Source organism: Salarias fasciatus, chromosome 5 (assembly GCF_902148845.1).
Source record: "Salarias fasciatus chromosome 5, fSalaFa1.1, whole genome shotgun sequence".
NCBI classification, from domain to species: Eukaryota; Metazoa; Chordata; class Actinopteri; order Blenniiformes; family Blenniidae; genus Salarias; species Salarias fasciatus.
The window spans coordinates 7,867,547-7,895,462 of NC_043749.1; the positions used below are offsets into that span (position 1 = coordinate 7,867,547).

Genomic DNA, 27,916 nt, shown 5'->3' on the forward strand with positions numbered 1-27,916 from the left:
TGCTGCTCTTGGGATTTTAAAATTTAACTCACAAACCTGAGAATAAAAAAAAATACACACTGGGGCATTTAAAATCTAGAGTAGATCTGTGAAATTACACATGCTTAAAAAAATTGAGATAGTTTGCCTGTGAAGCCGAACCCCAGCAGACAGATCCAGCTGCCCTGCAGTGTGGACGGCGCAGGCCCGGCCGCGTCCAGCAGGGGGCGCTGCGGGCCGTATAGCCGCGGCGCGGAGCGGCGGCGGGGCCTGGCCTGGGAATCCGCTGCTCGCTTCCCATTCTTCCTGCAGACAGACACACAACATGGCGGACTAGAATAGTCGGCCGACGCGTCCGGATACGGCGGATAAACTGTGGGATTTAAGAAAGTAGCCGCCGAGGGGACGACACGCCGGGACGGAGCGCTGGTCTCTGCGGCAGGGGGGACTTCTCGACCCGGATTTAACAGGGGGGAAAACTGCGGAGTGTCGGCTGGAGTGTGTGTCCCGGATCGTGCTTCCCTCCTCTGCTATCGCCAGGTCCCCCCACCCCGCTCACTCTGTCGGTTCCTGGGGTGTGGAAACAGGGGCCGGGGCTGGAAAACGTGGAAGAAAAAGAGAGGATAAATTCCTACTTGGCCTTTTTTTCCCCCTAGTTTCCCCCCCTTCTCTCCGCTCCCCTCCTCCGTCCTCTCCCGGGTTTCCTCTGGGCGCTACAGGAGTTGTGGTGAGTTTTCTTGTTTTTGTTGCGCAAAGCCAAATCACACTTGTTACAATGTCGCTGCTGTACAAGCATGTTTCCTCTCGCTGCTGTAACATTGTGTCACCCCACAAACAAGCACTTTACACCCCCCCCCCCCCCCATCCCACGCGCACTGGCACGCGCGCGCACACACATACACACACTCCCCCCTGCATGATGCCAGGATCCAGTCCCCGGGCTAAACACGGTGTTTTCTCATACCCACAAACCTTCAGCAACATTTGAGAAGTAGCTCGGAGGCAGGGAGGGAGGATTTCTTTCCTTTTTTCTTTTTTTCTTTTTCGGATGAAGGGGACTCTGGAGAAGAAAAAAAATGGGGGTGGGGGGGCGGGGGGGCTTTAAGAGGACAACATTTTTAGAAGTCAGAGCTGAGGTTTGTTGTGCCAACACAGATGCTGTTGCGCTGGCACTGGAACAAAGAGGAAGATGAGGAAGAGGGGGGGGGGGGGGGCGTCCAGGTCTGGGCTGGCTCACTGGAAAGTACACTTTATTGATCAATGCTTTGTTATTACACGTCCAGAGAGGGTGGAGGAGGGGGTGGGGGGTTCGTGCGACCCACAACAGGAATTGGGTCGCCCCTAACATTAACATGTACGCTCAGTCAAATCACAGCGGCTGCTTTGTTTTCTCTCTGAGATTGCAGCTCTTTTTCTCTCTCTCTCCCTCCTGTGTGCAACCTCTCCCAAAGTTTTTCTAATGATTAATATTCTTCTCTGTCTCTCTGGATGTTGGGTGTAACCAAGCATACCATTTCAGTCTTGAGGGGCTTTTTTTTTTTTCTCCTTATTTTAGTTTGCTTTCACTTGTGCAGCTTCCTCGGATCATCCAGTTTATTTTCCGTCAGGCTGCTTGTGATGAGCAGGATTCATCTGTTTTGCTCTTGAAACATCGGTGGACAATGGTTCACAACTTTAATGTTTGAAAGACTCCCCCAGATCCTCCGCAAAAATTACTTCTTAGGTAAACATCTTTATCCTTCAGCATTACAAGAAGTGAAGGAATGATTATGTAAGAAATCCAAACTTTTTATCTAATTTCCATATAGGGTGCCAAGTGAGAGAAATATAAGATGCATTAAAGTCCCGGTAATCTCTATTTATTTAATTCTTCATCCATTCAAAGCCATATCATCCAGATATAATACAGCTTTATCAAACTTATGATTGTGTAGAATATGAGACAATTCCAAGCTGGGAAAATGCAGAGTACATCCCGGAGAGGTCACTCACATTCACACCTACAGACAAATTACTCTCTATAATCAGTGGGAGTGCAAACACAAAACCCACACATGCCCAGTGAGAACATGCTCAGGGACCTTCTGAATATAAGTGCATGTTGTTGCGTGTTCTCTGATTAAATTGATGTGATTTCGGGACGTCATAACACCTTGTTTTACGCTTCATCTGTCATATTTGTCACCTGGACTTAATGGACAAATGTCTCTTTGAAAAACTGTTGGTTGTACAATTAAGAAAAATATATAAATTTAAGATGTCATTGGGCGAAAATACAGCGTATCACAGCAGGTTGCTGATCCCTTGCTCACTTGTGCTGATGGTACCTGGCCCAAAGGTGTTTGGATCGGCCTCTTTACATCCTGGAATTTTCATGGTTTCATGGTTGGTCCTCCTGTGGGAATAAATACATCAGTGAGCCTTCAGCCTCCCGTGGTCACTTCACTGTCCTCCCTGACAGATCCTAATCACTGATGAACTTACACACCCCACGAGATCTGATGTTTCTGAGACGTTCTTGCTCAGTTTTCTAGCTGTGACAATTAGGTCCTTTTCAAACTCACTCCAATCCTGACTTTGGTCCATTTTTACTGCTTTTACCAATTTAGCTCACATTGTTTTTGGCTGATCTGCGAATAGGTTAACACAATGGCTGCTACATTTTTTTTTTCTTTGCAGCAGTATCTTTGCACTGCAAAGAGTTATAATGCTCAAAAGTCTCAGGAGAGAGAAGCATCCTCAGGCTGAGGAGGCATCGGGGAAACCAAAGCTTGTCGCATGTGAAAAATCCTCCTTTGTGAATGCGTGGCGCTGGACTCACTGACTCCACTGCATGGCTTCATCCCCACCAAGGATGTCATGTCACGTTAAGATCTTTTCAGTGTGAGATTTTGAGTTGCACCACTTTCAACTTGAGTCATCTCTCACTCCCACCTTGACCTCCGTTTGTCAGGCCTGAACATGTTCGACTCCCTTTCTCAACAAAACCTGTCGCGCGGTCTCTGGCTGTCAAGAAGCACTATCCCATCAGAGATAAGTAATGGAAGGGACAGCCAGGAAGAGAAAGCGTGCTTAGCCGATACGACAAAGCACGCTCACTCCGTCCATGTCTCAGGCAACCTATTTTAAGAAAAAAGGTAGTTATTTCTGTCTTTCAGGAAGCAGTGAGGGTTTTTAGCAGAGGAGCTTAAGTGATCCTCTCTCCACACTTTTTTATGATTGGCCTAGTTTCTAAAAATATAAGTAAGAATAGCTTCATATTGTCCTGTGGAGACTTTGCGTGAAGTTTTGCCGAGTTGATGTTTGAAAGATTACCTCTGTGTCAGGATATTTCACAATTTCAGGGCTCTGACATAATATTATGAGTTATCTCTTTGGGTGTGGCAGGAAGTATCCACCTGTAGGCCTCTGTGTTTTTCTTTGGACGAGCACTGTAATTCGCCACAGCTACATTTAGAGGATTATGAACCCTGATTGCAGCTACATGTGATGTGTCATTCGACCTTTATGATAAATAATTTCTCAATGCACGAAACGAATCTGTGTGACTAATGATTCGTAAATCAAGCATATCGCCCGCCTGGAAGCACTTCATCTGGGATGATTACCTTCTTTTGATGTGGGGCAGTAAATATGCAACCCCCTTCAGATTGTGGAGTAAGTACTCTTTATGTGGAAGGAGTGATGTTTTCTGGTTCACCATTGAGAATATAGTTTTTTTGGGGGGTTTTTTCCCCTGGACTTGAAGCTCTGATTTTGAGATTCATGATGTATTTTCTTTTGCTCTCATAAGCTTCTTTGCGATCCAGATCAGTCAAAATCTCGCAGCCTCCTTTCAAGTTCAGACACTGTTTGCCTTTACAATTCTCTGGGATAATGGCGCTGAGTAGACGGAGGGAAAGTGGGTTTGGCAAACACGGCGTATTAACACTTCCTCGCATAAAGATTTACAGCCAACTGCTCCTCTGCACCAGAACTAGGGCAAAATAAATCATTTGACTTTTATAGAGTATTTGTGTTCGCGAAAGTAAAGAAGGACTCGGGGTAAAGTGACATGATCATTTATGTTGTGTTATTGTTCTTAAGTCAAATTTTCCTACTTATTGGGGGGAAACACTTTGATTTATTTTTCCAAACAGTGCCTTCACAGTCCAGGCCAAACTTGAGTCAGATTCAAAACCAGTTGAGAGCTGTAGTTCTAAATATTTATATTTGCCCTTGGCATCGGCCAGCCGGCAAGACCTTTCTTGCCCTGCTTTGAAAAAAAAATGCCCAAAAAGCATGTAAGCTAGCTCGAGAAGTCATTCAATGCATCACCTAAAAATGAATGTGGGAGAAAGTGGATTAGAAGAAGACAGTGTCGTGACATTGCTCTCTAGTCGAGCCTCTGATTATTGTCCTGTCATCCTAGACGGTTTTCTTATCTTTCAGAGGAAAAGGAGGGGGTGGGTGTCATAGGATGGTCACTTCAGATATCAGGGCTGCTGCTTTCTCTGTAATCATTAGTCTTGTTAATAATATCACGCAATTATCTCATTTCAATTATTTGATGTCATTGCAGTGTGTTAACAATCATGACAGCTGTTTCTATTCATTTGTATAAAAACTAGAGAATACCAAACTAAATGTCTTACTTTTAACCCCATGTCCTGGTGGAATTGCACCATTCGTGCTGCTTTCATGCCAATGTCTCATTCCACCGCGTCCTTCTGCTGTGCTTTAATGACACACGAGTGCTGAATTAGCGTCACCAACCGTTTATCTCCGTGTAGATACTTTCTAATATTAGAACTACTGCATGTCAATGAGCACCTTTTGATAATAACAAAATGGATTTAGTTGTCATGCCAAACAGCGCAGCACTGCTGTGGGCACACATTCGTTTTAAACCAGATGATCAAAGAGAGTCGGATAAGTTGGGCGAGCCAAATTTTTGTATTTGCATAATGCTGAATTAAAATTGGGGCCGCCTTAGCGGTGTGGTGGTTATCCCTGTTTCCAGTCTTGGGGGGCTTTTCTGTATGTAGTTAGCATGGTCTCTCTGTGCATGCAGAGGTTTTCTCCCAATGTGTCCAAAAATGTCTTTGAAGTCGATTGGCCTCAAAATGCCTAGAATATAAATGTTAGTCTCTGTGTATCTGTGAACTGGAGACCTGTCCAGGCAGTGTCCTGCCCTCACCCATGGGCAGCACAGAACGGCTCCAGCGCCTCCTGGATTTGTTTAAGCAGTGTAGATGACGGATAGATCAATGTACTGTAGTTGTGGCATAAAAAAAAATGAAAAGCATCAGCGTTTGGTGGCACAAGCCGACCATTTTCCTGCTGTTTGAAGGTTTTTTTTTTTTTTATCCTCGCGTTAGTGTATTGTCAGTAAACACATATAAGCTTCTTTCCAGATACCTTGGATACTAAAAGTCAAAGCTGTTTTTTGTGTTGCAAAGCAGGAGTAATAAAAGGCCTTCCCCCTGTCAGTCAGTATCCCGAGGGTAAACTCTGAGCAGCTTAAAAATACAGAATTCAGTTTTCAAGATGGCTTCACAGTTCACACAGCATGACACGTTAGCGCGAAAACCGTTTTGATGTTGGTCTTTTAACTCGTCCATACGGCTCAGCGATAGGGTGAAGTTGTGATACATTGAGTTTGTGTTAGTGTTCAGAATGAGCCCAGCACAAAACAACTACACAAGTCCATACTGTTTGAGTTTCAGCGCTGCAGTGAACTCGAATGCCTCAACCTGGTTTTTCCAAAGAAATTACATCATTCCAAGTCAGGAGGTCTGAGCAGCAAGAAAACTGGAAAGCAGTTCTAAAGTTGTTTACACGCTGAAATTTGTGCTACTTAATCATTTTTGATAATTTTGTTGGAACAAGTATAATGATAATGCAGTTTATCTCAACAGCACCTTTCATAACACTCAAGGTCATTTTAGAGAGTAAAATTAAAGCAACAACATGAGACAGAGAGAGAAGTGTGTTGTGTGTGCATAAATAGAGTAAATTAGTAACGTGTGCATGTGTGTTTTATGATGTGCCTGGACCATCGGTTCTCTGGGAAGCATAGAAACATACATTTCTGTATCTGCAACCTTGATAATGTTTAAGTTAGCAGTTAGTTCAGATTAAACTATTTCTATAGAAAGAAATCAAAATTATCTGAATGAATCAGAATTTAAGAATTTCTAAACTTTGACAGTGTGATAACTTTTGCAAAAATAGGGTTTGGAAATACTCTGCTGTACTAACATTTGGTTTTGATTTGGTTGCAGAAATTGAAGTCGAACTTTCCTTAGTCATAAGTCTGAAATGATCAAAATCAAGACGAATATTACTGCAACATTTAAGGTTTTGTCTTGGTCTTTAGGGGCATGGTGGTCTTTGGTATGCAATGCGAAGGACACGGCTCCGTCACTGCCAGAAACACATTATGGTTCTATGTCCAACCTCAGCTGCACGCTCGATCGAGAATTCAGTTTTAGTGTTTTGGTTTCAAAGGGTAGCGGCACAAGTGAATCAAGTTTCATTGTGGCCCTTGAGCTGCCCGTTTGGCCCCACACCACGCTTCAAGGTCACAGTGGCTTTTGTGGGTAGGCCATGCTTTGCGCCTCCACATCCTCTCAGTGTCCAATGTGGGAAAGCTTGAGAGGCCCCTGGCATGCTCTGTGAGAAACCCCACAACGAAGCAGACACAGAGCAGAGCCTCACCGACTTGCTGCTTTCACTCGTTCAAACAAGTGAGTTTTCTTGATCCCTCCAGCCCGATGGAACCAAATCATCATTACGGGCTTAATAACAGGCAGAGCGGTCCTTCTTGCCTTCATGATTAGCCAGGATAGTAATCCCATGCATCTCCACGTCTTTTCATCAACTCACCAGCTCATGAATGAAGCCAACAGGAACACAAACCACACCAGCGGGGAGTAGTATCCCTCAGAGAGGGAAGTCCAGAGGATTGTGGCTGTTGTATGTGGCACTGGGGACATATAATCTGTGGTCTGTTTGGGAGCAAGAGTCATGGCGGCTCCGAGTTAGGCCTGCTTCAGTCTCCTGTGAAGAGAAGCATTCACAGTATTCTGTCACCCCAGTCCACCCCCTCCCTGTCAAGACATAGAAACAGTATTAATATGCCATGAATGGAAACAGACAGACGAGCATTATCCACTCCTGCAGGGACTAGTCGACCAGGATGTATCATAAGGAAGCCAAAAGAAAAATCTATCTCTACATGAACACTGAAAGCCACTCGACCAACCTGCAGCCTTTCAGTCGGTCAGATTTCTGCTCCACTTTCTCGCCTCAGGGAGGAATTCAAAATGCAACATTTCTTTTTTGTTAATGGGTTCTAAACAGAAGGGTCCTACAGTTTTAGTTTTAATTGAATTGTGGGTATTTTAGTCACATTGATTAAAACAATTAATTCACTGAGTCAACTACTCTGGATTAATTTAACAGATTTGTAAACTTCCATCCCTTGAAAGATTACTGAAGAACCCACATGAAGATATTCATGAATTTATGTTGCTCCTCTGAGAAAAGATTTATTCCTGTACCAGGGGTCACAGGTAAACCCAAATGTATCGCTGAAAACCACCGGCTTGAGTGGGAACTCGCCATATTAAATGACTACCTTGCATTGATCTTGCGTCTTAGGCTGTGGTTGTCATGGAGACGTAATTGGACTTCCTTTATATTCCACCTATAAGTGTTCCTTTCACATTGTGAATGAAATGGCATGGGAACAGCCCAGCCCTTTCACTACTGTGTGATTGCACTCCTATGAGGTCTGCATTTGGCCACAGGCAGAGCGGCAACTGTCTTCATTAGTTAGTTCAGCTCACAGCTTGAATGGCCATTAGGCCTCGAGTCCTCCGCAGTGGTTTGACTCGGACAAATATTATATTAAAGAAAAGCATTTTGAAATTCAAAACTTTATTGGAGTGATTAGATTGTTGAACATGTGCTGTTTATCCAAGCTTGTTGGTGTTTACATCCTTTCATTTTGATTTCTTCTGGGGTTTTTTTCTTCTATTTTTTTTTTTTTTTTCACAAGGAAATGTCTGGCAGGATTTCCTGGTTTCTTGTAAAGGGGATTCAGCTCAATGGCATGACTGACATTCAATCAGATAAAATAGGTTCCTATGAAATGGACACAAAAGCCATTTGGCATTTATAGACATCTGGATCTACAGCTAAAGAATTGCTGAGCAAAGTTCACAAAAATACTGAAGTTATTTAAACACCTCTACTCTTCACCATCATTGAAAGAACATATATCTCATGTTGTTCTTTTGTCCACCCATTAGTTGATGTTTTTCGCTATCTTGTCCTGCTTCAGGCTTCTATGCACAGTGCACACTGTGTTAACATTTAAGCAACAAGTTCTTGTAATTTGACACCTACCTCATTTTCTTAGCTCTGTCTGGACTGGATGACCACAGAAAGAAATCTGTGGTGAGCCAGCGTTGACTGTTATGGAAACATGGGGCTAACTTCATTATCCGGCACCATCATCACGTTGAGTATGATCACTCAGATGAGCATGAGAAAACTTCTGAAGTCGGTTGTTGTTGTTAAGCATTACATATTGTTGAACCGAAACTCTTCAGTTCAGGAAGATTTAACAGGATCTGTGTGTAATTAAAGTTTTCAATTGTCAAGATTTGCGATGAACGTTTAATCCCTTGTTATTGGTGCAATTGCTGCATCTTTCAAGTCGCTGCAGTTGATGCAATTCCAAAAGGAAATCTAAGGGCAAATGAGCAACAGCTGTCTCTTTTGATTTTCATTAATAAAACAAAGATCTGCCCTGTCGCCTGTGCGCGTTTGAAACCCACCAATCAAACTATTGATGTGACCACGTTAAGAAAGCCGTGGCGGTTTTGCACATTGCTGTAGGACAGCTCGCTCCAGCCTTGACTGCTGAAAGGACTTGCTCTAAGTGCTCCGTCTTGTCTGAAAAATATTCACATGGCTGCACAACACAAGCCCAAAGTCAGGAGTGCGTGAGCTGCATGACTACCTTTTGAGTACATCCATTCACTAATAGATGGGCATGTACATGTTGCCTCTGCAGGGAATAGCATGATGAAACTGTTGGAAATATATAACGCCCTTTTTTTTTTCCCCCTTTCTTTTTGAAAAATATTTGGCTCTATCACTATGCAGAGCAGGAGGCTGGATTGAGACAAAATAGACTTGAGATTAAAAAGGCCTTCATCCATTAAACCTGTTTGTAAAACCGAATATCAAATCAGTGAGAGGAGGCAATGAGCTCTTTGGTGTTTTTAGTTTTTCTTTCTTGTGTGAATTACAACAATCCATCACTTAGAACCTCTTTTCAATAGAAAGCGTTGCAGCTAAAAGCGGCACAGTGGAAGCACTCGCCCAGTGCCTCCTAAATTAATGATGTCCTCTCCCAACACATACGTCGGTCAAAAACAGGATCACATGCATTTATACACACACATACACCCACCCAGTGAAAGACAGCTTGCATCTCAAGAGGCCAACACAAATTAAAGATGCATCTCTGGGGGCTTGTACTCGCGATGTTTCTCCATTTAACAAAAAAAAAAAAAAAAAAAAAAAAAACCTTCGGGGCTCTTGCAGCGTCTGTGCAGTGAAGGTTAGCAACAGGATGGGCTTATATCGCTTACACCAACACAGGGACACGTCATCCAGCCTCACTGTGCGGCACACACAAGACAATGAGTCAGGTTTCATTAACAGAAGGTCACTTGACAGGAAAAGCATCTTGATGTTGCGAACGTACTGATTCGTAACTCTGCATCAAACGTGAAAACGGCACCCGGTGAAATGCTGTTTCACACTGAGCTCCGGTGCTGGAGCTGAGTCATTCCACTTAATGAGGACTATATGAGGTTTATGGTTGAAATTAATTATCTGTCACATTGTATCCATAATAATAGCTGCAGGGTTTGATATCAGTGCAACAGCTAGTTTTGACAACAGAAAAGTGTCAGATTTGTTGAATCTGATGCGATTCCGTTATATTTGCAGTGTGTAGGGCAGTAGCAGAGTGTTTGTTGGTCCGTTGCCTGTAACCTCAGCAGGGTGTGTGTGTGTGTGTGTGTGTGTGTGTGTGTGTGTGGGGGGGGGGGGGGGGGGGGGGGGGGGGGGGGGGGGGGGGCAGCTGAGTTGCTGGAGGTCAGAGCAACAAGAGATGAGCACCAGGCCTTTTTCCTTTTAACTGATCTTGCAGTCGCCATGTACATGTAGATTGCTGATCAGACTGGTGTGTTAGCTGAGCTGTTGTCAGAGTTGGTAATAATCGATGTGCGAATAATGATAAACAGACATAACATGATGACTAACTGGTGAATTGTCACATTCACATATTTACAACGTGCACTGTTACTGAGGAATCGTTGTTGTGGAAAGAAAAAATTCAGTAAAGTTTGATAAAGGAAAAATAATTATAAAACTACTTTTTAAGACGAATAAAAACTTTTACAGGATTTTGCTTCTCAGATCATGTTAATATCAGCTGCATTGAAAAGGGTCCGTAAAGGCCTTTTTTAATTTTTTTGCCATGACTACTAACCTGTTTTTTCCTATTTTGTTCATCAAAAAACAGTTTAACTGACTTATTTGTAGATTTTGTTAACTCAATTTTTATTTTATTTTTATTATTTTCTTGCTGGTTATCTCTGTGTTATTACACTCAGAACATCAGTGACATTTTTTATATCAAGCTTGATTTATTAACAAAAAAAAACAAAGCAGACTAGTCTCAGTGCTTGAAAAGGATAAAATAAAAAAATTCCAGACTAAATAATTAATCATCTTAACAAACATTTAACGAGTTATCAAAGTCACTCATCATCCAAGAATCTTGATTTGGAATATTTATACAATTAAAATATAGGTTTCCTGGCCAATTTTACATTTAAAAAGTCCAGATGAAGTTTCTAACGGTGGTGTTTATCTTGATAATATCACACCAAAAGTCATAAATAAGCCTTAATTTGGTTTGAAATGTGTTTTCAATGGGTTGAAATGTCTTTCCAGAGCAACATAGCCGTTTGCTGAAATGGAAGCGTGGCTGGGTGAGAGAGGCAGAGGGAGAACAACAATTGGATTTGTAGGTTAATAGCATCCTCATTGACCACATAACTTGCTCATCATGGCCCATTTCTGGCTGCAGCCACGGCCAAACGGTCTGGTGCTAAAACCAAAATTTAAGTATTAGCATGAATGAGCTCAGTCCGACACAGCCGGCGATTGGCAACTGGCACTATTAAAGCTTTTATCGCCCAATTTATCCCCTGCTTCACTGATGCAATAATCCGTGATGTAAAGCATGGGTCTGCGTTGGTTCGCGCCGCGACGTGTGGCTCGGCGCGTTGCCGAAAGCCCTCCGTAAACGGAGGCAGACGAGCTGGATTATTGCAGGGTCGGGACCATGAGATTATGTCCGGGGATTATCACAGCTCAGTCAGAACTCTGGGATTATTGAGAAGAGTGACAGCCAGCCGGACCGATCACCTGGCCCCCGCCAGGCTTTCTCCAGCGCCATCTGTCCTCCCTCCTTTGCACTCGGCTCGGCCGCGTTTCAGCAGGTGGATGTCGTCCCGACCGGAGCGCAGGGGTTTGGGGTGGGACGCTAATTCTGCCCGGTTATGCTTGAGCTGGCGAACGCCCAGTGTCAGGAAAGTGACGGTTGGGTGTAACTCATTTCCGGTGACACCCTGTTAAACCAACAGTATCAGTTTGGATGAAATATGAGGCTGAAATGGACCAAATTCTGTCTAAACTGCATCTGAAAACGTGCTTGTGGATTTTCTGTCCTGCGAACTTTGCTCCACAAACTTCTCCACTTTTAACGTTTAGACTGTAGTAACATATTTTGTCAATGATCAAGCAGGAAATGTCTAAAAAAAAAAAAAAGAACAGATCTGTTCAAACATGATTTGACCTTGTGAGTTCGAGACTGACTAAAGTAACATCGCTGAACTGTTAAAGATTTTTTAGCAAAATACCACAAACATGACAATTCTTTGAAAACGACCAAGCAAGTGAATTACAGAATAATCACAGATGAGTTCAATGAAACCCACTGGAAGTAACACACTAATGCTGCACGATTATATCTTAAATTGTATTGGATTTCTTTTATATATATATATATATATCTCAATCAATAACTTCATGAAAATATGCTCACTCACACTTTCTAAATGAAACATCTAAAGGTCAACAAACATTTGGGAATGCTAGAATTTCCCAAGTTTATGCAAGGCCTATTTTTAAATGTATAAAAGATGAAGTGAATTGCATACATCTTGGATTTGATCTGGAATTATTCAAATAGCACTAAAGTGTTTGTTTGAAAAAAATCTGTTTAAATATGGAAGAAAGTGAACATTTCTGTTTAATTCATGTCTGTATGTGTATTGTTGCTTGTTAATGTTGGAATTGTTAGTAAGTTACAGCACTTCTTTACAATTCTCCCTGACTTTGAAGTTCCCAATAAAAAAAAAAACTGTTCGCTTTAACTCTTTGTTTGTGAATAGAAACGGTTGATTTTTCATTTTATTTTTTGATCTTTCAGCCTGGGAGATTTGGCTAAAAAATATACAGAAATGAAGCTTTTCTGAGTAAAACTCGGGATAAACAGGATGCTACTGAAATCTTCTGACTGATCTCTAAATGTCTCTTGTTTGTTTTCAGGACCACGCTGTGCGAATGAGTGACTGATGCCAACTTCGCTTCTCGAGGTAAACACTTTACACACACTGGTCCCCGTCACGAGAGTGTTTTTACCTCAGATTCCCCCGACGCGCTCCCAAAAAATGAGCATGTTGGATTTGGAAAGAAGATTAAAAAAACTACACAGAGGATTATACACAAATACATATTCAATCTCTTGGCCTTTAATTTAAACAGATTTAGATTCAGTATCTATGATATTATTAAGTTTCTGGAGATTTTAAGTTGTTTGTGACAAATGCCTTTTGTTTTGTTTTTTTCCCTCTCGTGCAGGGCAGAATGGGTGTGTGTCCCCTGCTCCTGTTGCTGTGTGTCGCCCTCAGGGCCTCAGCCCAGGATCATGTCCCCATCACAGGTACAAACCTGGAATATTCACCACCAACAGCTTAACATGTCCTCAAGCAATAATAAATAAAAATCTCTCTTTGTTTTCCTTCTTGATCAGGTCCTTCAAATATCACTGCCAAACCGACGGACCCCCCGACGGCACCCTTCCTCAACCACACCGCCACACCTGCTCCGCCCCCTACGGCACCGCCCACAACTCTCCCCCCGGCACCCGTCCCACCCACAACCGTCGCGACGACGCCGGCCCCCTCCACACCCACGGTCCCGGCCGGAGCTGCCGAAGACCCGCAGCCCACCGACTCCAGCGCCGCAGGGCGAGGGTTGCCAGTCCCACCACCCCCTCCTCCAGATCCCACCGATGCCCCGCAGCCTCCGCCGAGCACCCAGCCTCCTCCGCCTCCCCCCACCCCGGCGGGGGGAGATAATAGCACCACGGCAGCTTCGGGTCCAGAAACCCCGTCTCCAGAGAGCTATGACGTTACCGATGGTGATCTGTTCAATGCGTATGGGGACGTCACCGCAGAGCCAGAGAGAGAGTTCCCATCCGACACCACCCCTCACGGTGAGTGTGACCTCTTTGTTCCTTTCTTCTTCTTCTTCTTCTTCTTTTTCATTCATCCATTCATCAGAGCCAGAGTTGCGGAAAGCTGGAGCTTCTGCTTGGTTACACCAAACATCTATCACAGGCCAAACTCCAGAGACACATTCACTCATTCTCACATCCACTGTCGATTTAAAGTCTCCATTTGAATTAAAAGCACTTTTTGGGTTGAATGAGGACAGTCAGAGAACAGGGCGAATGTCTAAATGCCACAATGAAAGGCTTCATCCTGGATCGGACTGGTTTTAGGCAACAATGGTAACCACTGCAGCACTGTGCCGCCAGCACCAAAGCAGATCTGCTCAAATGCCCCGTGCTGATCTCAAATATGACGACAACATCAAATCAGTCATCAGGTTTTAAATGAAGAATCAGGTTTTAGTCCGCACTTTAAAAGAAAAGCAAACATGGCTGTTTGTACAAACTGTCTCAAAGTGTTGCAGAGCGCTGCCGCTGTGTGTGGCCTTTTTATGACAAAAAGGCCCAGTACTGTAATAGAAATGTATTTATATTTCTCAGTACTATTCACTAAATAATGAATCACTATTAGGTCCTGTACTGTAACAGAGACAAACACTGGAAGTTGATAAAGTCTCAGCATCTATCTTTTGTGATAATCTACAAACTTAAACAACCGTGACTGAGTAACTACGTTATAGACCTGTACATTTTGACCCAATCTCACCTTTTCTGCACAGCAAGTCACAGATTGTACTGAGAAGTAACAATGACGTGAGTAGTGGTGTTCCTGACTGGGGTGGGCCGGCAGCCGGGGATGGAACTCAAGATAAGACATGAAAAAGTGCAGAATAAACGTGATGTTTTATTGATTTAAACACATTTTTAAAACATGAATGTTGTTTTTTAGTTATACTCAAAAAATCAGCTCCGTATAAAACCACATTTTAAATTGTTGCTGCTTCTTAAATAACAATGTATTTCAGAGTTTCTGTCACACTTCCTGTTGTACTTCAGCTTGCTATAGATCAAGCAGCTGTTAACATTGTGTTTTATTTTTCCCCACAGCTTCGCAATTATCTACGCAGAATTCTTTCACTGTAGTTGAGTCTTTTCAACAGGTTTCGGAAATAAATAATTCTGTTTTTAAATCTTCATAGTAATTTTTTAATATTCCAATTCCAATTGAATTTGCCCTCTCATTTATCCTGTGGTTGCTGTGAAGAAGAAAGAAAACAAAAAACTGACCAGCTGAATATTGTGTGGACTTTGATTCAGGTTTATACTTTAAGTCTTAACTGAGGTTGTCCCTGAAGGATCAGCTGTGAACAAGTAGGACTAACAGGATTTTACTGGTATGTGAACTCCTCAGTACTCACAATGAGGTCTTTTGAGGAGTCTTCCTTCTCTATGTAAAGTCTATTACTTAGCAGCAGATTTGATGGCTGAATAAGCACTTTGTTGAAAGTGAAGACGCACGAAACAGTTGGAGGAGACTTGGTAACGGAGAGAACGTGATGCTTAATTTGAATAAACTTCTTGGACACTAAACCTTGCAAATCAACGGTTTACAGATGGGCTTTCGTCCTCCTCTGAGCTGCGTGCTACTCGTGCGACAGTAACGGCTAAAAACGGCGAGGAAGCTTTCTGGTCAAGACTCGGCGTTTTAATATTTTAGATAGTCAGACATTTTTCTGCTTTTAGGTTCCATTGTAACAGTGCTGGAAATATCCTAATGTGCCGTACCTGCTTTTGACCAGCCATCCACGAGAATCAACATGACCAGGAAAGTAGAAAACCCAGACACTGTGAAGAGCTCTACTTTTAGGTACAGACAGATCTTCTGCTTTAAGGTCAGCCGGATAGTGCAGGAGGAAGAGGTTGCTTGTTTTTGTAATGTTTATGAGACATATGCGCTGTTGCGGGCTTTGCTCTCAGAAAGCGTGATATGGCGACAGATGTATAAATGTCTACCTTAATAAATAAATCAGCCGTTTAAGTTAAAGTCACTTCAGCTTTTCTAATCCAAGGAGAACGTTTCAGCCGTCGTTGCTTTGCGACTGTTTGCCGAGCATCCCTGTAATGTCCCTGCTCGTGTAACACGACTCCTCCATTGACCACCCTTTTCTTGGACATTAATTATTCATATAACATGATTGTAAAGAAATACACGTTTTACTATCAAATGTCACTGATTGATTTGGAGAGGCGGTTGTATTGAAGCGTAGTAGCCGGAGGGCTTTTTTGCATCTTGCAGGAGTTTAAAATGTTCTAGTAGAAAGACGGGAAGCGTATGGTCGACATAAATGCAACAGATGTGGCGGGCTGCACGGCGCTATATGCTGCGTCGATTATATAACAATCACTTTTGGTTTGGAGGCGTTATGTAATTGCTCCATTGTCTCCCTCCGGGCGTCTGGCAGCCTCGTGCGCTCTAAGTGGCATTAGATCCGTCAAGGCTGTGTCAGTTCCACATGATACCCGCGTTTCCCATCGCGCTGCCGCTCCGTTCAATGTACACATTGTCCGAGGGGAACGCCGAGAAGTCCTGGGAATCGCACGTGAAAATGCAACATAACTGGGCTGTGTTCCAAAATACTTCTCTTCCCAGAAAGTGCACATGCAGCACCAAGAGAAACGCTGCATTCTTCGCAGCGAAATGCGTCCGCAACATTAAGAATTTTCTTGAATTCTGAGGCGATGCGTGGAACGGCTGACGTGGTCTTTCTATTGTCACCTCCGCCGTGCTGTTTTCTGGAAACAACAGCCAGGTTTTTTCTTTTTTTTTTTTTTTTTTTGTACACCGGACTCCCGTTGTTGTTCGAGCAAATCTCATGTCTTTTGTTCCAGCTGTTTCAGTGAAAGGTCACCAGGAAGACTATAGGTTTGCCTTCCGCCAGTAACCCGTGTGCGCAGTGGAAACATATACAAATTGGTCAGCCATTGTAGCCTCCAGTGGAGGCATCATGAGGAATACATAACGTGGCCTGCGACCGCAGTCCTCCCCCCAACCACCACCACCATCACTGCAGGCCCATGTGCTTTGTGGTTTTTGACATGTAGAAAGCATTTTCACATTTACACTCTCAATAATTCATAGTGGACTTCACAGCAAACATCTTAAATGTTTCAGAGTTTTATACCATCACACTGTCTGCTGTCATCTCAGGTAACCAGTTATCAACCCCCTGTTAAACTGTGATTTTTTTTTTTCTTCTTCTTCTTCTTCGTTTTGGCACACTCTCTGAGCTCGCTGCGCTGTCCATTTGTGATTCTTTTTTTTCCTTAAAGCCGTTGAAATATTAACACGGACACTGGCGAACAGTAAAGAAGCAGCCTGGTGTTGAAAGAGGCTGAAGTCACCTTGCAGCCTTTAATAATGTGAAAGTTTAATCCTGTATGACTTAGAATGAAAGAAGCTTTTTTTGGCCTTTCAGACTGCTTCGAGACTCAGTGTTTGAAGGTGTGTGTGTGTGTCATGTGAGTTTTATATATATATAATTTTTTTTCAATTGTTACAGGATGGAATTAGACATAGGGAGGTTGTATTAAATATTCTTTCACAGGTTTCCCTCGAGTTTCGCTAAATTATGTGCTTCAAACCATTTTTGTCATCATAAGGATTGAATATACAGAAAGAACGTTTTTAGGTTCAGTAATTTGCACACTTTCCTGCTCCAAAATCAGCCTCTATAATGGATTTTAAAAATAGTCTGTTCGGTTTTTTTTTTTTTTTATTGAGTACTTGTTTCCAATCATCTGCAGAGCTCTGACACTGAGAAAATGCATATCAGGACGGGAAAACCCAGATTTTATATCCACTGGAATTTGTATTAAACAGTGGTTTTGTTGCGATGGTCAGAACTTCGAACTACGAACATTAAATGTAATCCTTTGTTGTTTTATTGTACTTTTTCCCAAAAAGATCCCTCCCTTCCGGGATTTCTACAGCAGATCACTTGACTCACTGTTTCTTACAAGATGCTTTTCGTGACAGAAGTTCAGCCGGCAGTTGAGGTCCCTCATTTTCATATCAGCTGAACTCGTGGATACAGGCTTGTTTCTCTGACCTCTCGACCATCGCAGCCTGTTCCTCTTTCAGACAAGGTGTTGGACATCACAGGTGCTGGTAGAGAGAGCGACCTTGTGAACGGAGCCAGACCAGCTGTTTAGTTATGTGCTGGCATGAGTGTATAGTATCCTGTCATCGAGTGTGTTTCAAAAACACTTTTTTATACAAGTCATTCAGAGGTTCAAGCTACTCAGATTTGCAGCATATTTGAAACAGGAAATGACTGTAAAAGAAAGAGAAAAGTGATGTACTCAAAACTTGAATTGTTGAAGCTGGGGGTCCGGTGTGGCATGGAGGATGTTAGAATATATGTCAGAACCAGCTGTAACAGCTATTGCGACACCTTTTCACAATCCCTCCTTACCTTCTCTCTGTCATGCAGGTGACAGCCAGTCCGATGATATGCCAATCATCGCTGTGATGGTGGCCCTGTCCTGCCTGCTGGTCATCATCTTCATCATCATCGTCCTCTACATGCTCAGGTCAGTGAAACTCCGTCTCGGAGGCGCTGCTGTTGCCATGACGATGGCTGATTGGCATTCTGCCGCGAAGGAAAAAAGTACTGCGTGTATTTTCGTTGCAAGACGGCGCGTGTTTCTCTCTGTTTTAATATGCGCTTTGATCTCTGCTGCCCGACAGGTTTAAGAGGTACAAGCAGGCAGGAAGCCATTCAAACTCCTTCAGACTGACCAACGGCAGATCAGACGACACAGGTAACATGTCCAGATGTGCATTATTCTGTATACTTGCATCCACTTTGGATTTGCCAGCAGTACAGCAGCATCCTGAATGCATCTGCTTCAAGTTGCAGTTCAGTCCGATATGGTCAGGCTGCCGAGACAAACGTGTTCCTCTGAGTATTTTTTCCGATAACACCGCATTGATTATGCTTCACTAAGTGATAACATTTCACTGGTTGATTGTTAGCAGACCACATTTGTTCATTGTGATTACCTAATCAGCAGAGCTGCAGTCACAACCCCATGTTAGAGTGTTAGCACACATTGCCCTCTGCTGGGAATTTGCAGTAAAGACAGATGAAGTCATGATGTAAAGTCGTTCCACTCTCATGTTCTTACCCTGTATCCCATGTTGTTGGTTTTTTTTTTTTTTTTTATCTCTACCTGTTCCCCTCCCATTCCTTCCCTCCTCGCCTCCTTGCCTCCTCCCTTCCTGCTCGTCGCCGCAGAACTCCAGAGTGTGCCGTTATTGGCCCGATCGCCCAGCACAAACAGGAAGTACCCGCCCCTTCCCGTCGACAAACTTGAGGAAGAAATGAACCGCCGCATGGCTGATGACAACAAGCTCTTCAGAGAGGAGTTTAATGTATGGCACACTCGGGAAAACACACTGAGCATGAAACCAACTTTCAGTCTGAGTCTCTGTGGCCTCTGTGACGCCATGGAGCGACTGGCTTCAAGTCCAACAGATAGATCATAGGGGCATTAAAGAGGGTTTGTTTCAATAAGATGTATAATTATGCTGATATTTTAGAAAAACTATCATAGCTGATAGGTTCTATCAGCTTCAAAAGCAAATGAGCTGCAAAGCTGCGGGACCTCATTCATGGCGATTCATGTGACGTACAGCTTGGAGAGTGATATATATCTGTCTGCTCCTTGTAATCTAAATCTTTATTTATTTTTTTAATTTAGGCACTGCCAGTCTGCCCCATTCAGGCATCATGCGACGCTGCCTCCAAGGAAGAGAATAAAGAAAAGAACAGATATGTTAACATCCTGCCATGTGAGTGATGAATAAAGGTGTTGATTTTAACAGGAGTTTAGCTTCCATCTTGTCTTAATTCTGTGTCGTTCCCCGCTATATTTTTTTTTCTCAGATGATCACTCCAGAGTTCATCTCTCGTCCTTGGAGGGAGTCCCCGACTCAGACTTCATCAACGCCTCCTTCATAAATGTGTGTATTTGGCTCAAATGTGTTTATCACCAAGTTTTTTTATTTCCTCTTGAGATTAGTTTTATTATCCTCTTTTCCTCACTTTGTTCTTCCACAGGGTTACCAAGAGAAGAATAAGTTTATTGCAGCTCAAGGTAAAGTAGCAGCTTAATCGGAACAGAGATACAATCGGTTGCTAACAAAGAAAAAAACAAAAAAACCCCACAATTATTAAGGCTTTTTATTGTTTTTCTCAGGGCCAAAGGAGGAGACTGTAAATGACTACTGGCGGATGATCTGGGAGCAGAACACAGCCACCATTGTCATGGTGACAAATCTAAAGGAGAGAAAAGAGGTGAAGGAGCTGGATGCTGTCGAGAGACAGACAAGCATGTTTGAAATGATCAATTTAGACACATTTTTAAAATGTTTATTGTTTATATTACAGTACTCAGTCTGTCACAGATAGCCTAAAGTTAGGATGAAAACCTTATTTTCTTTTTTTTCCTGTATGAGAGTGTTTCTGAGAATATTTGATTTCAAATCGATCTATGTGTTTGTTTTGCAGTGTAAGTGTGCCCAGTACTGGCCGGACCAGGGCTGTTGGACATACGGGAACATCCGCGTGTCCGTAGAGGACACCATGGTTTTGGTGGACTACACCATCCGCAAGTTCTGCATTCAGCAGGTACCAAAAACGTCGTATCAGAAATGATATGAAAGATTCACATGCCAGATTTTGTGGGAATAATCCAGGGTTTGGCTTGTTTATGCTTCAGGTGGGGGACGTCTCGGGGAAGAAACCTCAAAGGCTCATTACCCAGTTCCACTTCACCAGCTGGCCTGATTTCGGGGTTCCTTTCACCCCAATCGGCATGCTGAAGTTTCTCAAGAAAGTCAAGGCCTGCAACCCGCAGTACGCTGGGCCCATTGTTGTTCACTGCAGGTAACGGTGTTGCCATCCTCTCATCAGCACACGGCGCCATAAGTTTCCGCGCTGGCCCGACCTGGAGGCCACACACAACTCACCTCTCGTTTCTGTGTGTCAGTGCGGGTGTGGGCAGGACAGGTACCTTCATTGTGATCGACGCCATGTTGGACATGATGATCGCGGAGAGAAAGGTCGACGTGTTTGGTTTCGTCACCCGGATAAGAGCCCAGCGCAGTCAGATGGTTCAAACAGACGTAAGTCGCAGAACAGTCATGGTGAAAGTGTTGAAGTGAGGTTACTTTAAAAGTCCAGCATTCATTCATACTTTTGTCTCTCTCTTTGTCCGTCTCTCCCGCAGATGCAGTATGTCTTCATCTTCCAGGCGTTGTTAGAGCACTACTTGTACGGAGACACAGAGCTTGAAGTGACGTCTCTGGAGTCTCACTTGACCAAACTGTACGCCCCGTCACCTGGAGCTGGCTGCAGTGGGCTGGAGGCTGAATTCAAGGTCTGTGTGTGTCTCTTTCATTATTCACTGTGTTTTCCCCTCCAATCTTCACATTTCAAACGTTTCCAGAAGGTCATGAAAAAACATTTTAATTACAGACAAACTAAGTTTGTATTTATTATGTGCTGATTTTCAGAAACTGACATCAATCAAGATTCAGAACGACAAGATGAGAACAGGTAACCTGCCTGTCAACATGAAGAAGAACAGAGTCCTGCAGATCATTCCATGTGAGTCATGCAGCCGGAGGTGTTGCTTGGTTTTGTGTCACTGTGTCTGTGTGGAAATTGTTGACGTGAAACTCCATATGTCAACTTCAAAAGCTTTTTCCGTCCCTAATGAAATGCTTCCCCTGCCTTGTAACAGACGAGTTCAACAGAGTGATCATTCCAGTCAAAAGGGGCGAGGAGAACACGGACTACGTCAATGCCTCCTTCATCGATGTGAGTGGAACAGTGGCCCGGTTTGAGTGAATCATTTCATTTTATTAGGGCCAACCATCGATCAGATTTTCAACAGTCTGTCTCTTCCCTTCCCTTTCTTTCAATTCGGTAACGTTCGATCCGCCACCCCGCCTCCTCTTCAACAGGGCTACCGCCAGAAGGATGCGTACATGGCGAGCCAGGGGCCCCTGCAGCACACCATCGAGGACTTCTGGAGGATGATCTGGGAGTGGAGAAGCTGCTCGATAGTCATGCTCACCGAGCTGGAGGAGAGAGGGCAGGTGTGTGTGTGTGTGTGTGTGTGTGTGTGTGTGTGTGTGTGTGTGTGTGTGTGTGTGTGTGTGTGTGTGTGTGTGTGTGTGTGTGTGTGTGTGTGTGTGTGTGTGTGTGTGTGTGTGTGTGTGTGTGTGTGTGTGTGTGTGTGTGTGTGTGTGTGTGTGTGTGTGTGTGTGTGTGTGTGTGTGTGTGTGTGTGTGTGTGTGTGTGTGTGTGTGTCCCATTGCGTACGCATACACCAACACCAGTATTAAATATCAAGTCAATAACTGGAGGCCAAAATAGAACATTGATATTAGGGTCAATGCTAACTTGATGCTACCAGTGTAGTCTAACATGTTGGCTGTCAGAGCTAAATGACTTGTCCTGTTGAAGTATTTAATTAGAAACACTGTTCTCTTTCAGATACATTGAAATATTATAGAAATGATTGTGGATGGTTTGATAATCCTAGAAAAGAATTAACATAAACTTCTATAATGATCACAGCTGGAAGTTTAGAATACAGTTTTTTCCTGTGTGTTTTATTTGGTGTCACTTCCTAAATAAGCTATTCAAATTAATGATTGATTAATAGGAGTTTTTTCTCTATTTTCCACTATTTGCACATTTGACCTGAACACAGAAATAGCTACAAATGTAGAGCAGCAGTGGCTTTTTAGATTTTCATTGAACGTTTACAGTTCTTGCCTTTCGGCCTGTAGGAGAAGTGTGCTCAGTACTGGCCGAGTGACGGAGTGGTGGTCTACGGCGATATCTCCATCGAGATCAAAAGGGAGGAGGAGAGTGAGAGCTACACTGTGCGAGACCTCCTGGTCACCAACAACAGGGTAAGGGGCTCCGTGTCGCTCCGTTTGAGAAGATGATAAAAACATCTACGATTCCTGGGAGGGGGGGTTGAAAGCCGGAGTAGCAAATAACGACGTCCGTTCGTTGTGGTTTTTTCCAGGAGAACAAGGCTCGAGCAGTGCGTCAGTTCCATTTCCACGGCTGGCCAGAGGTGGGCATCCCCACTGATGGCAAAGGCATGATCAACATCATCGCTGCAGTGCAGAAACAACAGCAGCAGTCTGGCAACCACCCCATCACTGTCCACTGCAGGTATGAATGAATGAAATTAGTGAATATTAATCGGACAATGACGCTGGACAGAACTGATGAGTTAATGAAACGATGCAGTTTATATATTGACGTTGAAATGTTCTTCCTGTGTGTGTGTGTGTGTGTGTGTGTGTGTGTGTGTGTGTACGCAGTGCCGGTGCCGGCCGAACGGGGACGTTCTGTGCGCTGAGTACAGTCCTGGAGCGGGTGAAGGCAGAGGGCATCCTGGATGTCTTCCAGACGGTGAAGAGCCTCAGACTGCAGAGACCCCACATGGTGCAGACACTGGTGAGAAAACGCCAAAAACACACTGGGTGCTGATTTTAGTCCAGCCAGTCCCAACAGTGTCGTGTTGTTGCTTTTTATTTACTTCATCTTTCTTCCACTGATTAATAAAACAGATTTTTTTTTCTGAGCATATTGTCTTTATATCAGAAAACAGCTTTTTCGGCTCAACTGAATCCAAAAACAAGCGCATCTAAAGTTAACAGGTTTTGTTTGCTGTTTCTTGATGAAAGTCGAGCTGCAGCAGCAGGATGCTGTTTGGACGGCTGCACAGATTTAGCCAACACTAGAACTACTTCTTCGGGAAAGTTGCTTTAATAATTAATAGAAGTTACTTACAGCTATGGATTGTGAATCTGAAGTGTTTCAGGATTTCAACACCCCAAAGTTAAACTCTGAGACATAAAGAAACACCATGTGTCGCCCACTTTTACAAGTAAAAATCGACCTTATACAGTAAGACGTCCCTGGTTTCAACAGCATGTAGCAAGATAAAGGTAATTAAAAGCACATAGAATTAACCATTTCATATATCAAATGTCAGAATATGTGTGCACGCACACTTTTAACACTGCCAGTTGAACAGTTTCCTTGTTATATTCAGTTTTCTAAGCAGACTTCAGTCCTGTGCTGTCGGCCTCTCAACAAGTTTGAACGGATTACTCCTAACCTCCAGCACCTGTACCTGACTTTCCCCCCCAGCAGGATCATTACATTACGGTTCACAGTGCACGTCTGACATTTGGATGACATCCAGTTTTGTTCGTCTAGTTCAAGAGGCGGCCATACTGTTGTCATGCAGAACTCAGCATAGCGCTGAGAGGCCATTATCAGACCTCCAACATCAGACAATCTCCTGTTTTCAGAGCTACTTTATGGAATAAAAGCATCTCATATTCAGACCATTTGTCTTGCCTATTACACTAAAATGTATTTATAGTTTAAATCTAGATATTTTCTCCTTGATTCCTCATCAAAAGATTAAAATAACGTTGTTCGTGCATGTTAAATTCTGAAGTTGGAGAATGGGCAGAGTTCTGTTTTTCCTTTTGATTTAAATCTAGAGACATTGCTCGATTAGCTGTTTAGACAACATAAATGCTTTTTTGTGTATTTGACAGGAAGTCTTCTCACAGCTTTATGTATAAACTACACGTTTTTCATGGCATTTGTTCTTGGAATCAGTGATTTTATGCAACTGTTGAGTTGTCCGGCCGGTCGCTGACGTGTTTCCGTTTCTCCTCCCTCTTCTGCAGGAGCAGTACGAGTTCTGCTACAAAGTGGTGCAGGAATACATCGACGCGTTTTCCGACTACGCCAACTTCAAGTAGGGACCTGTCACGGCTGGATGGGGCAGCGGCTGAATGGATTTCCGCACACACTTCATACAAGCATATGCACGCACCAGAACACACACGTAATGTTGCCATGCAGAGAGCTGCGTTTCCCCAGCAGAGGGATGGTTTTTCTTTTCTTTTTTTTTTTTTTTTTTTTGGAAAGACTCATCACGACTTGATGTGTGGATGGAGGAACTGCCCACAGGAAAAGGGAACAGAGGTCTCCGCCCGGAGGACGGGGCAGTGCAGTCGGGACACGTAAAATAACTGAGATGCCTTCTTGAATATTTTGTAATGTTGTTAATACAGCCCCTCAACTCCTGTTTTGCTTTTTATCTTCACTCCCAACATGTATATATACTTACTGTGTTGCATTTTATTACTTTGGTTTTCGACACAGTTTTGAGTTTGGCTGCATTTTCGGGTGGCACCTGTAATGTATTTTATTGGTATATATATATATATAAATATATAAATATAAAAAAATATATATGAATATAAATCTAATTCTTTGGTGGCTAATGTACAACATTCAGATTCAAGTAATGATGGATTTCTTTTCTTTTCTTTTGTTTTTTTTTTTTAATTCTTTTCATTAGGGACAGAGACTTGCAGCATTTCTGAGTTTGCCTGAGCCACGCTGTAGCGACGCGTGTGGTTGGAGAGGTTTCTACTTTCACCCTCACATCCTGAATTGTTTTTTTTGTTTTTTTTTTACATTCATACAAAGTCACATTTCACAGCTAGTTTTATTTTCCAAGTCATTTAATTTCATGGGTTTGGAGGTAATTCCAGATTGTACATGAGAATTCCTGTGATGTAGCGTACAGCCTCAGGATTTATCACGCACGCTAAATACCGGGAGCCATTAATTGTTCTCAAGCGTCTGCGTGGGTGTATTTTAGCAGGAGAGGAAACTGGCAGATGAGTCCGGCTGCCCAGTGCCAAAGACATTCGCTCATTTGGTTAATTAGCTCTGAAGTCAAAAAAACGCAGCCTCACCTGTTCTGTTTAGATTAAAAAGCTGTTTTAGTGTTCGGTCATCAGTAAAACGTTCACTTCTCCCACAGCCTTTCAGTCTGGCTTCTATAAATGTGTTTTCTGATATTGTCGGTCTGTTACAGGGTCAGCAGCGGAGTCGGAACACTTGCAACACAATCATGACCGACTCCACAGGTGGATCTCACAATAATTAATACAATGAAAAAAAAAAATCCCATTTTAATTCAAACAGGGAATCTGACATGTACTTTAGATCTTGAATTATTTCAAGCTGTTTTTACTGTTAACTCCACCTTGAATTCGAAACATCTAAAATACTGACATATTACTTAAGATCAGATTTGACTTGTTTTTCTAAATCAATGCCATAATCATCATCATTACTACATTAAGAGTCTTCTAATAACCGACCAAACATTTTTGGATATTTTTTCTTTTCAATGATGTATTTATGATCAAAAAAATGTCTCATCCCCAATTTTTTTTTTTTTTTTCAGTGCTTGTTTACAGACACACGTCAGTATTTGTTATAAATTGCTCTACATTTAATTCCTGGATTGATTTCCTTTGAATCTGCTGGATTTAACTGTCACTTACTTTTTAATTTTTTTATTTTAAAGTTATTGCGCCATACCATCACTCCTTTCAAAGAATGAAAACGTCTGTTTTTTTGTTGTTGTTTTTTTTCATTACTGATGCAGAGGAATGTTTCTTTTTATTCGAATGCTGTTGCTAACATATTCATCAGAAATGGATATGGAAACCTTGTTACTTTATTAGAAGAGGTGTGCCATGGGATGTGTGCTCAGAAGGTTTTTTTTTTTTTTTCTTTTGTTTTAATAAGGAAGGTCCTGTGAGGACACACAGACTTGAATTACGGCGTTTTTGTTTTATCCGAGGTTACTATTGAGGCCGTGCCCTTCTGTGATTGTAATGAAAGATGAATGATGTCGGCTCGCCGCGGGGCTTTAGGTCAACTTCCGCTTTGGTCCGCTCAGGAAATGACTTCTGCCAGGATTGTTTAAATTTTACAAATGAACACAGATCGTTTGAGTTGATCTCCACAGCTGATTGGCTTATTGTCCACCAAAGTGGAAGAGTTTCTTTTCTCCAGCTAGACTTTTTTTTTTTTAAAAAAAACAATAATTTCGTATAGAATATTGAAAATATAAAAGCATGCTGTTGTTGTTTTATTTTTTCAGTGTACACAGCCTCAGATTTGTGCGTAACCTTTATTCCAGCAACACTCTCATTTGTACTTGCTTTCATTAACGAAAGGAGCACAATCAAATTTAATTTATTGATTAAAAAGTTCATTCTGAATTTTTCAGTAAGGGTGATTGCGTCAATGTTGATTGCTTGGACACTCATGCACTACTTGCACCAAAAGCAAAGCCCTTAAAAAAAAAAAAAAGAACCAAATAAAAGAAGAGGCCAGAGAGACAATACGGCCTTTATTTTAAGAGAGTAGAAACTTTATATGAGCTCTTGAGAAGCGCTTCCAGGTCTCGAAGCCCCCGAGTAAAGCCATCTGTCAGGCTGGAAGTAGCGCGTAGATTGACCAGTCACTGAAATCATTCGTGCGTCCCCATCTTCATTTCAGGTCTGCTTTCGTTCCAAAGCATCACAAGTGCCCACACTATGAGTTTAGGTGCCATTTGTGTTCTTAATTTACATCGTCACGTGTCGAGTGGGGGATGCAGAGTTGTTCTGAATGTGCTTCAATCCGACAGGTTTGTTGTATTGTGTTTGAATTACGCCGCAACGTCTCGCTGAAATCTGACAGTGAAACACAACACTGTGCCAACCCATGAGACCCGCTGTTATCGCCCTGTTTAGAAAAGAAAACGAAAAGAAGAAAGTGCCTCAGTGGTAGGTGTTTAAATGAGTTCTCCCAGCTTAATACTGGTGTGTGTTTTGTCCCCTGCAGACCAATGACGGTTCTCGACTGCATCAGTCATGCTTTTGTTCCCTGTGCAGGTCAAACTGACGTGAGGACCCCTCTTAATTCCATTTCAGTTTTCCAGCTTCTTTTCATTCCATATCAGCTGAATGAGGGAAACACGACAAGTAATCAGTCATGGATTCCTAAATATTAAGCAAGAATTTCAACATTTCCCACACCGAGACCAGTTTTGTCCCAACTGAGCATTTTGAATGTTCTCGCAGAAAACACTAGAGGTGAACTTTCCTCCTCCTCCTGCCAGCGACGTGTCTTTGATGTCTCTAATCCAGCTCCACTCACTGCTGTCCGCTTAATTCTTTCTATCCCTGCTTTACTTTGTCTTGAATTAACTGTTTCCGGTTGTCAGTGTCCACTCTTATTTTGTACATAATGTAAGGTTATTTATATTCCATTCCTTTTTTTTTTTTTTTTTGCTCCCAACCCTTCTTTTTCTCAAAAAACAAAAAAAGAAAAAAAAAGGATGTATATTGAACTGTATCGGGAC

At 42.7% G+C, this 27,916-nt stretch overlaps 1 protein-coding gene across 1 annotated transcript; it reads left to right on the plus strand.

Moving 5' to 3' along the window:
• The first annotated feature begins 298 nt into the window (after positions 1–298).
• On the plus strand, positions 299–27,888 carry ptpra (protein tyrosine phosphatase receptor type A). Its single transcript, XM_030092436.1, has 22 exons — positions 299–706; positions 12,670–12,716; positions 12,982–13,063; positions 13,154–13,618; positions 18,070–18,169; positions 18,327–18,400; positions 18,877–19,013; positions 19,343–19,433; positions 19,528–19,604; positions 19,702–19,738; positions 19,841–19,938; positions 20,152–20,271; positions 20,363–20,529; positions 20,633–20,768; positions 20,873–21,022; positions 21,159–21,252; positions 21,389–21,465; positions 21,612–21,746; positions 22,446–22,571; positions 22,691–22,842; positions 22,995–23,130; positions 24,384–27,888. The coding sequence occupies exons 2-22, from the start codon at positions 12,696–12,698 to the stop codon at positions 24,456–24,458; spliced, it is 2,550 nt and encodes an 849-aa protein (XP_029948296.1). The 5' UTR covers positions 299–706; positions 12,670–12,695; the 3' UTR covers positions 24,459–27,888.
• The last annotated feature ends 28 nt before the right edge of the window (positions 27,889–27,916 follow it).

Bases quoted from the DNA above. Each gene is read 5' to 3' on its own strand.
- ptpra (XM_030092436.1), top strand. From the start codon at position 12,696: ATGCCAACTTCGCTTCTCGAG. The intron at 13,619-18,069 runs GTGAGTGTGACC...TCTGTCATGCAG, and splicing joins ATCCGACACCACCCCTCACG to GTGACAGCCAGTCCGATGAT. The intron at 21,023-21,158 runs GTCTGTGTGTGT...GCTGATTTTCAG, and splicing joins GGCTGGAGGCTGAATTCAAG to AAACTGACATCAATCAAGAT.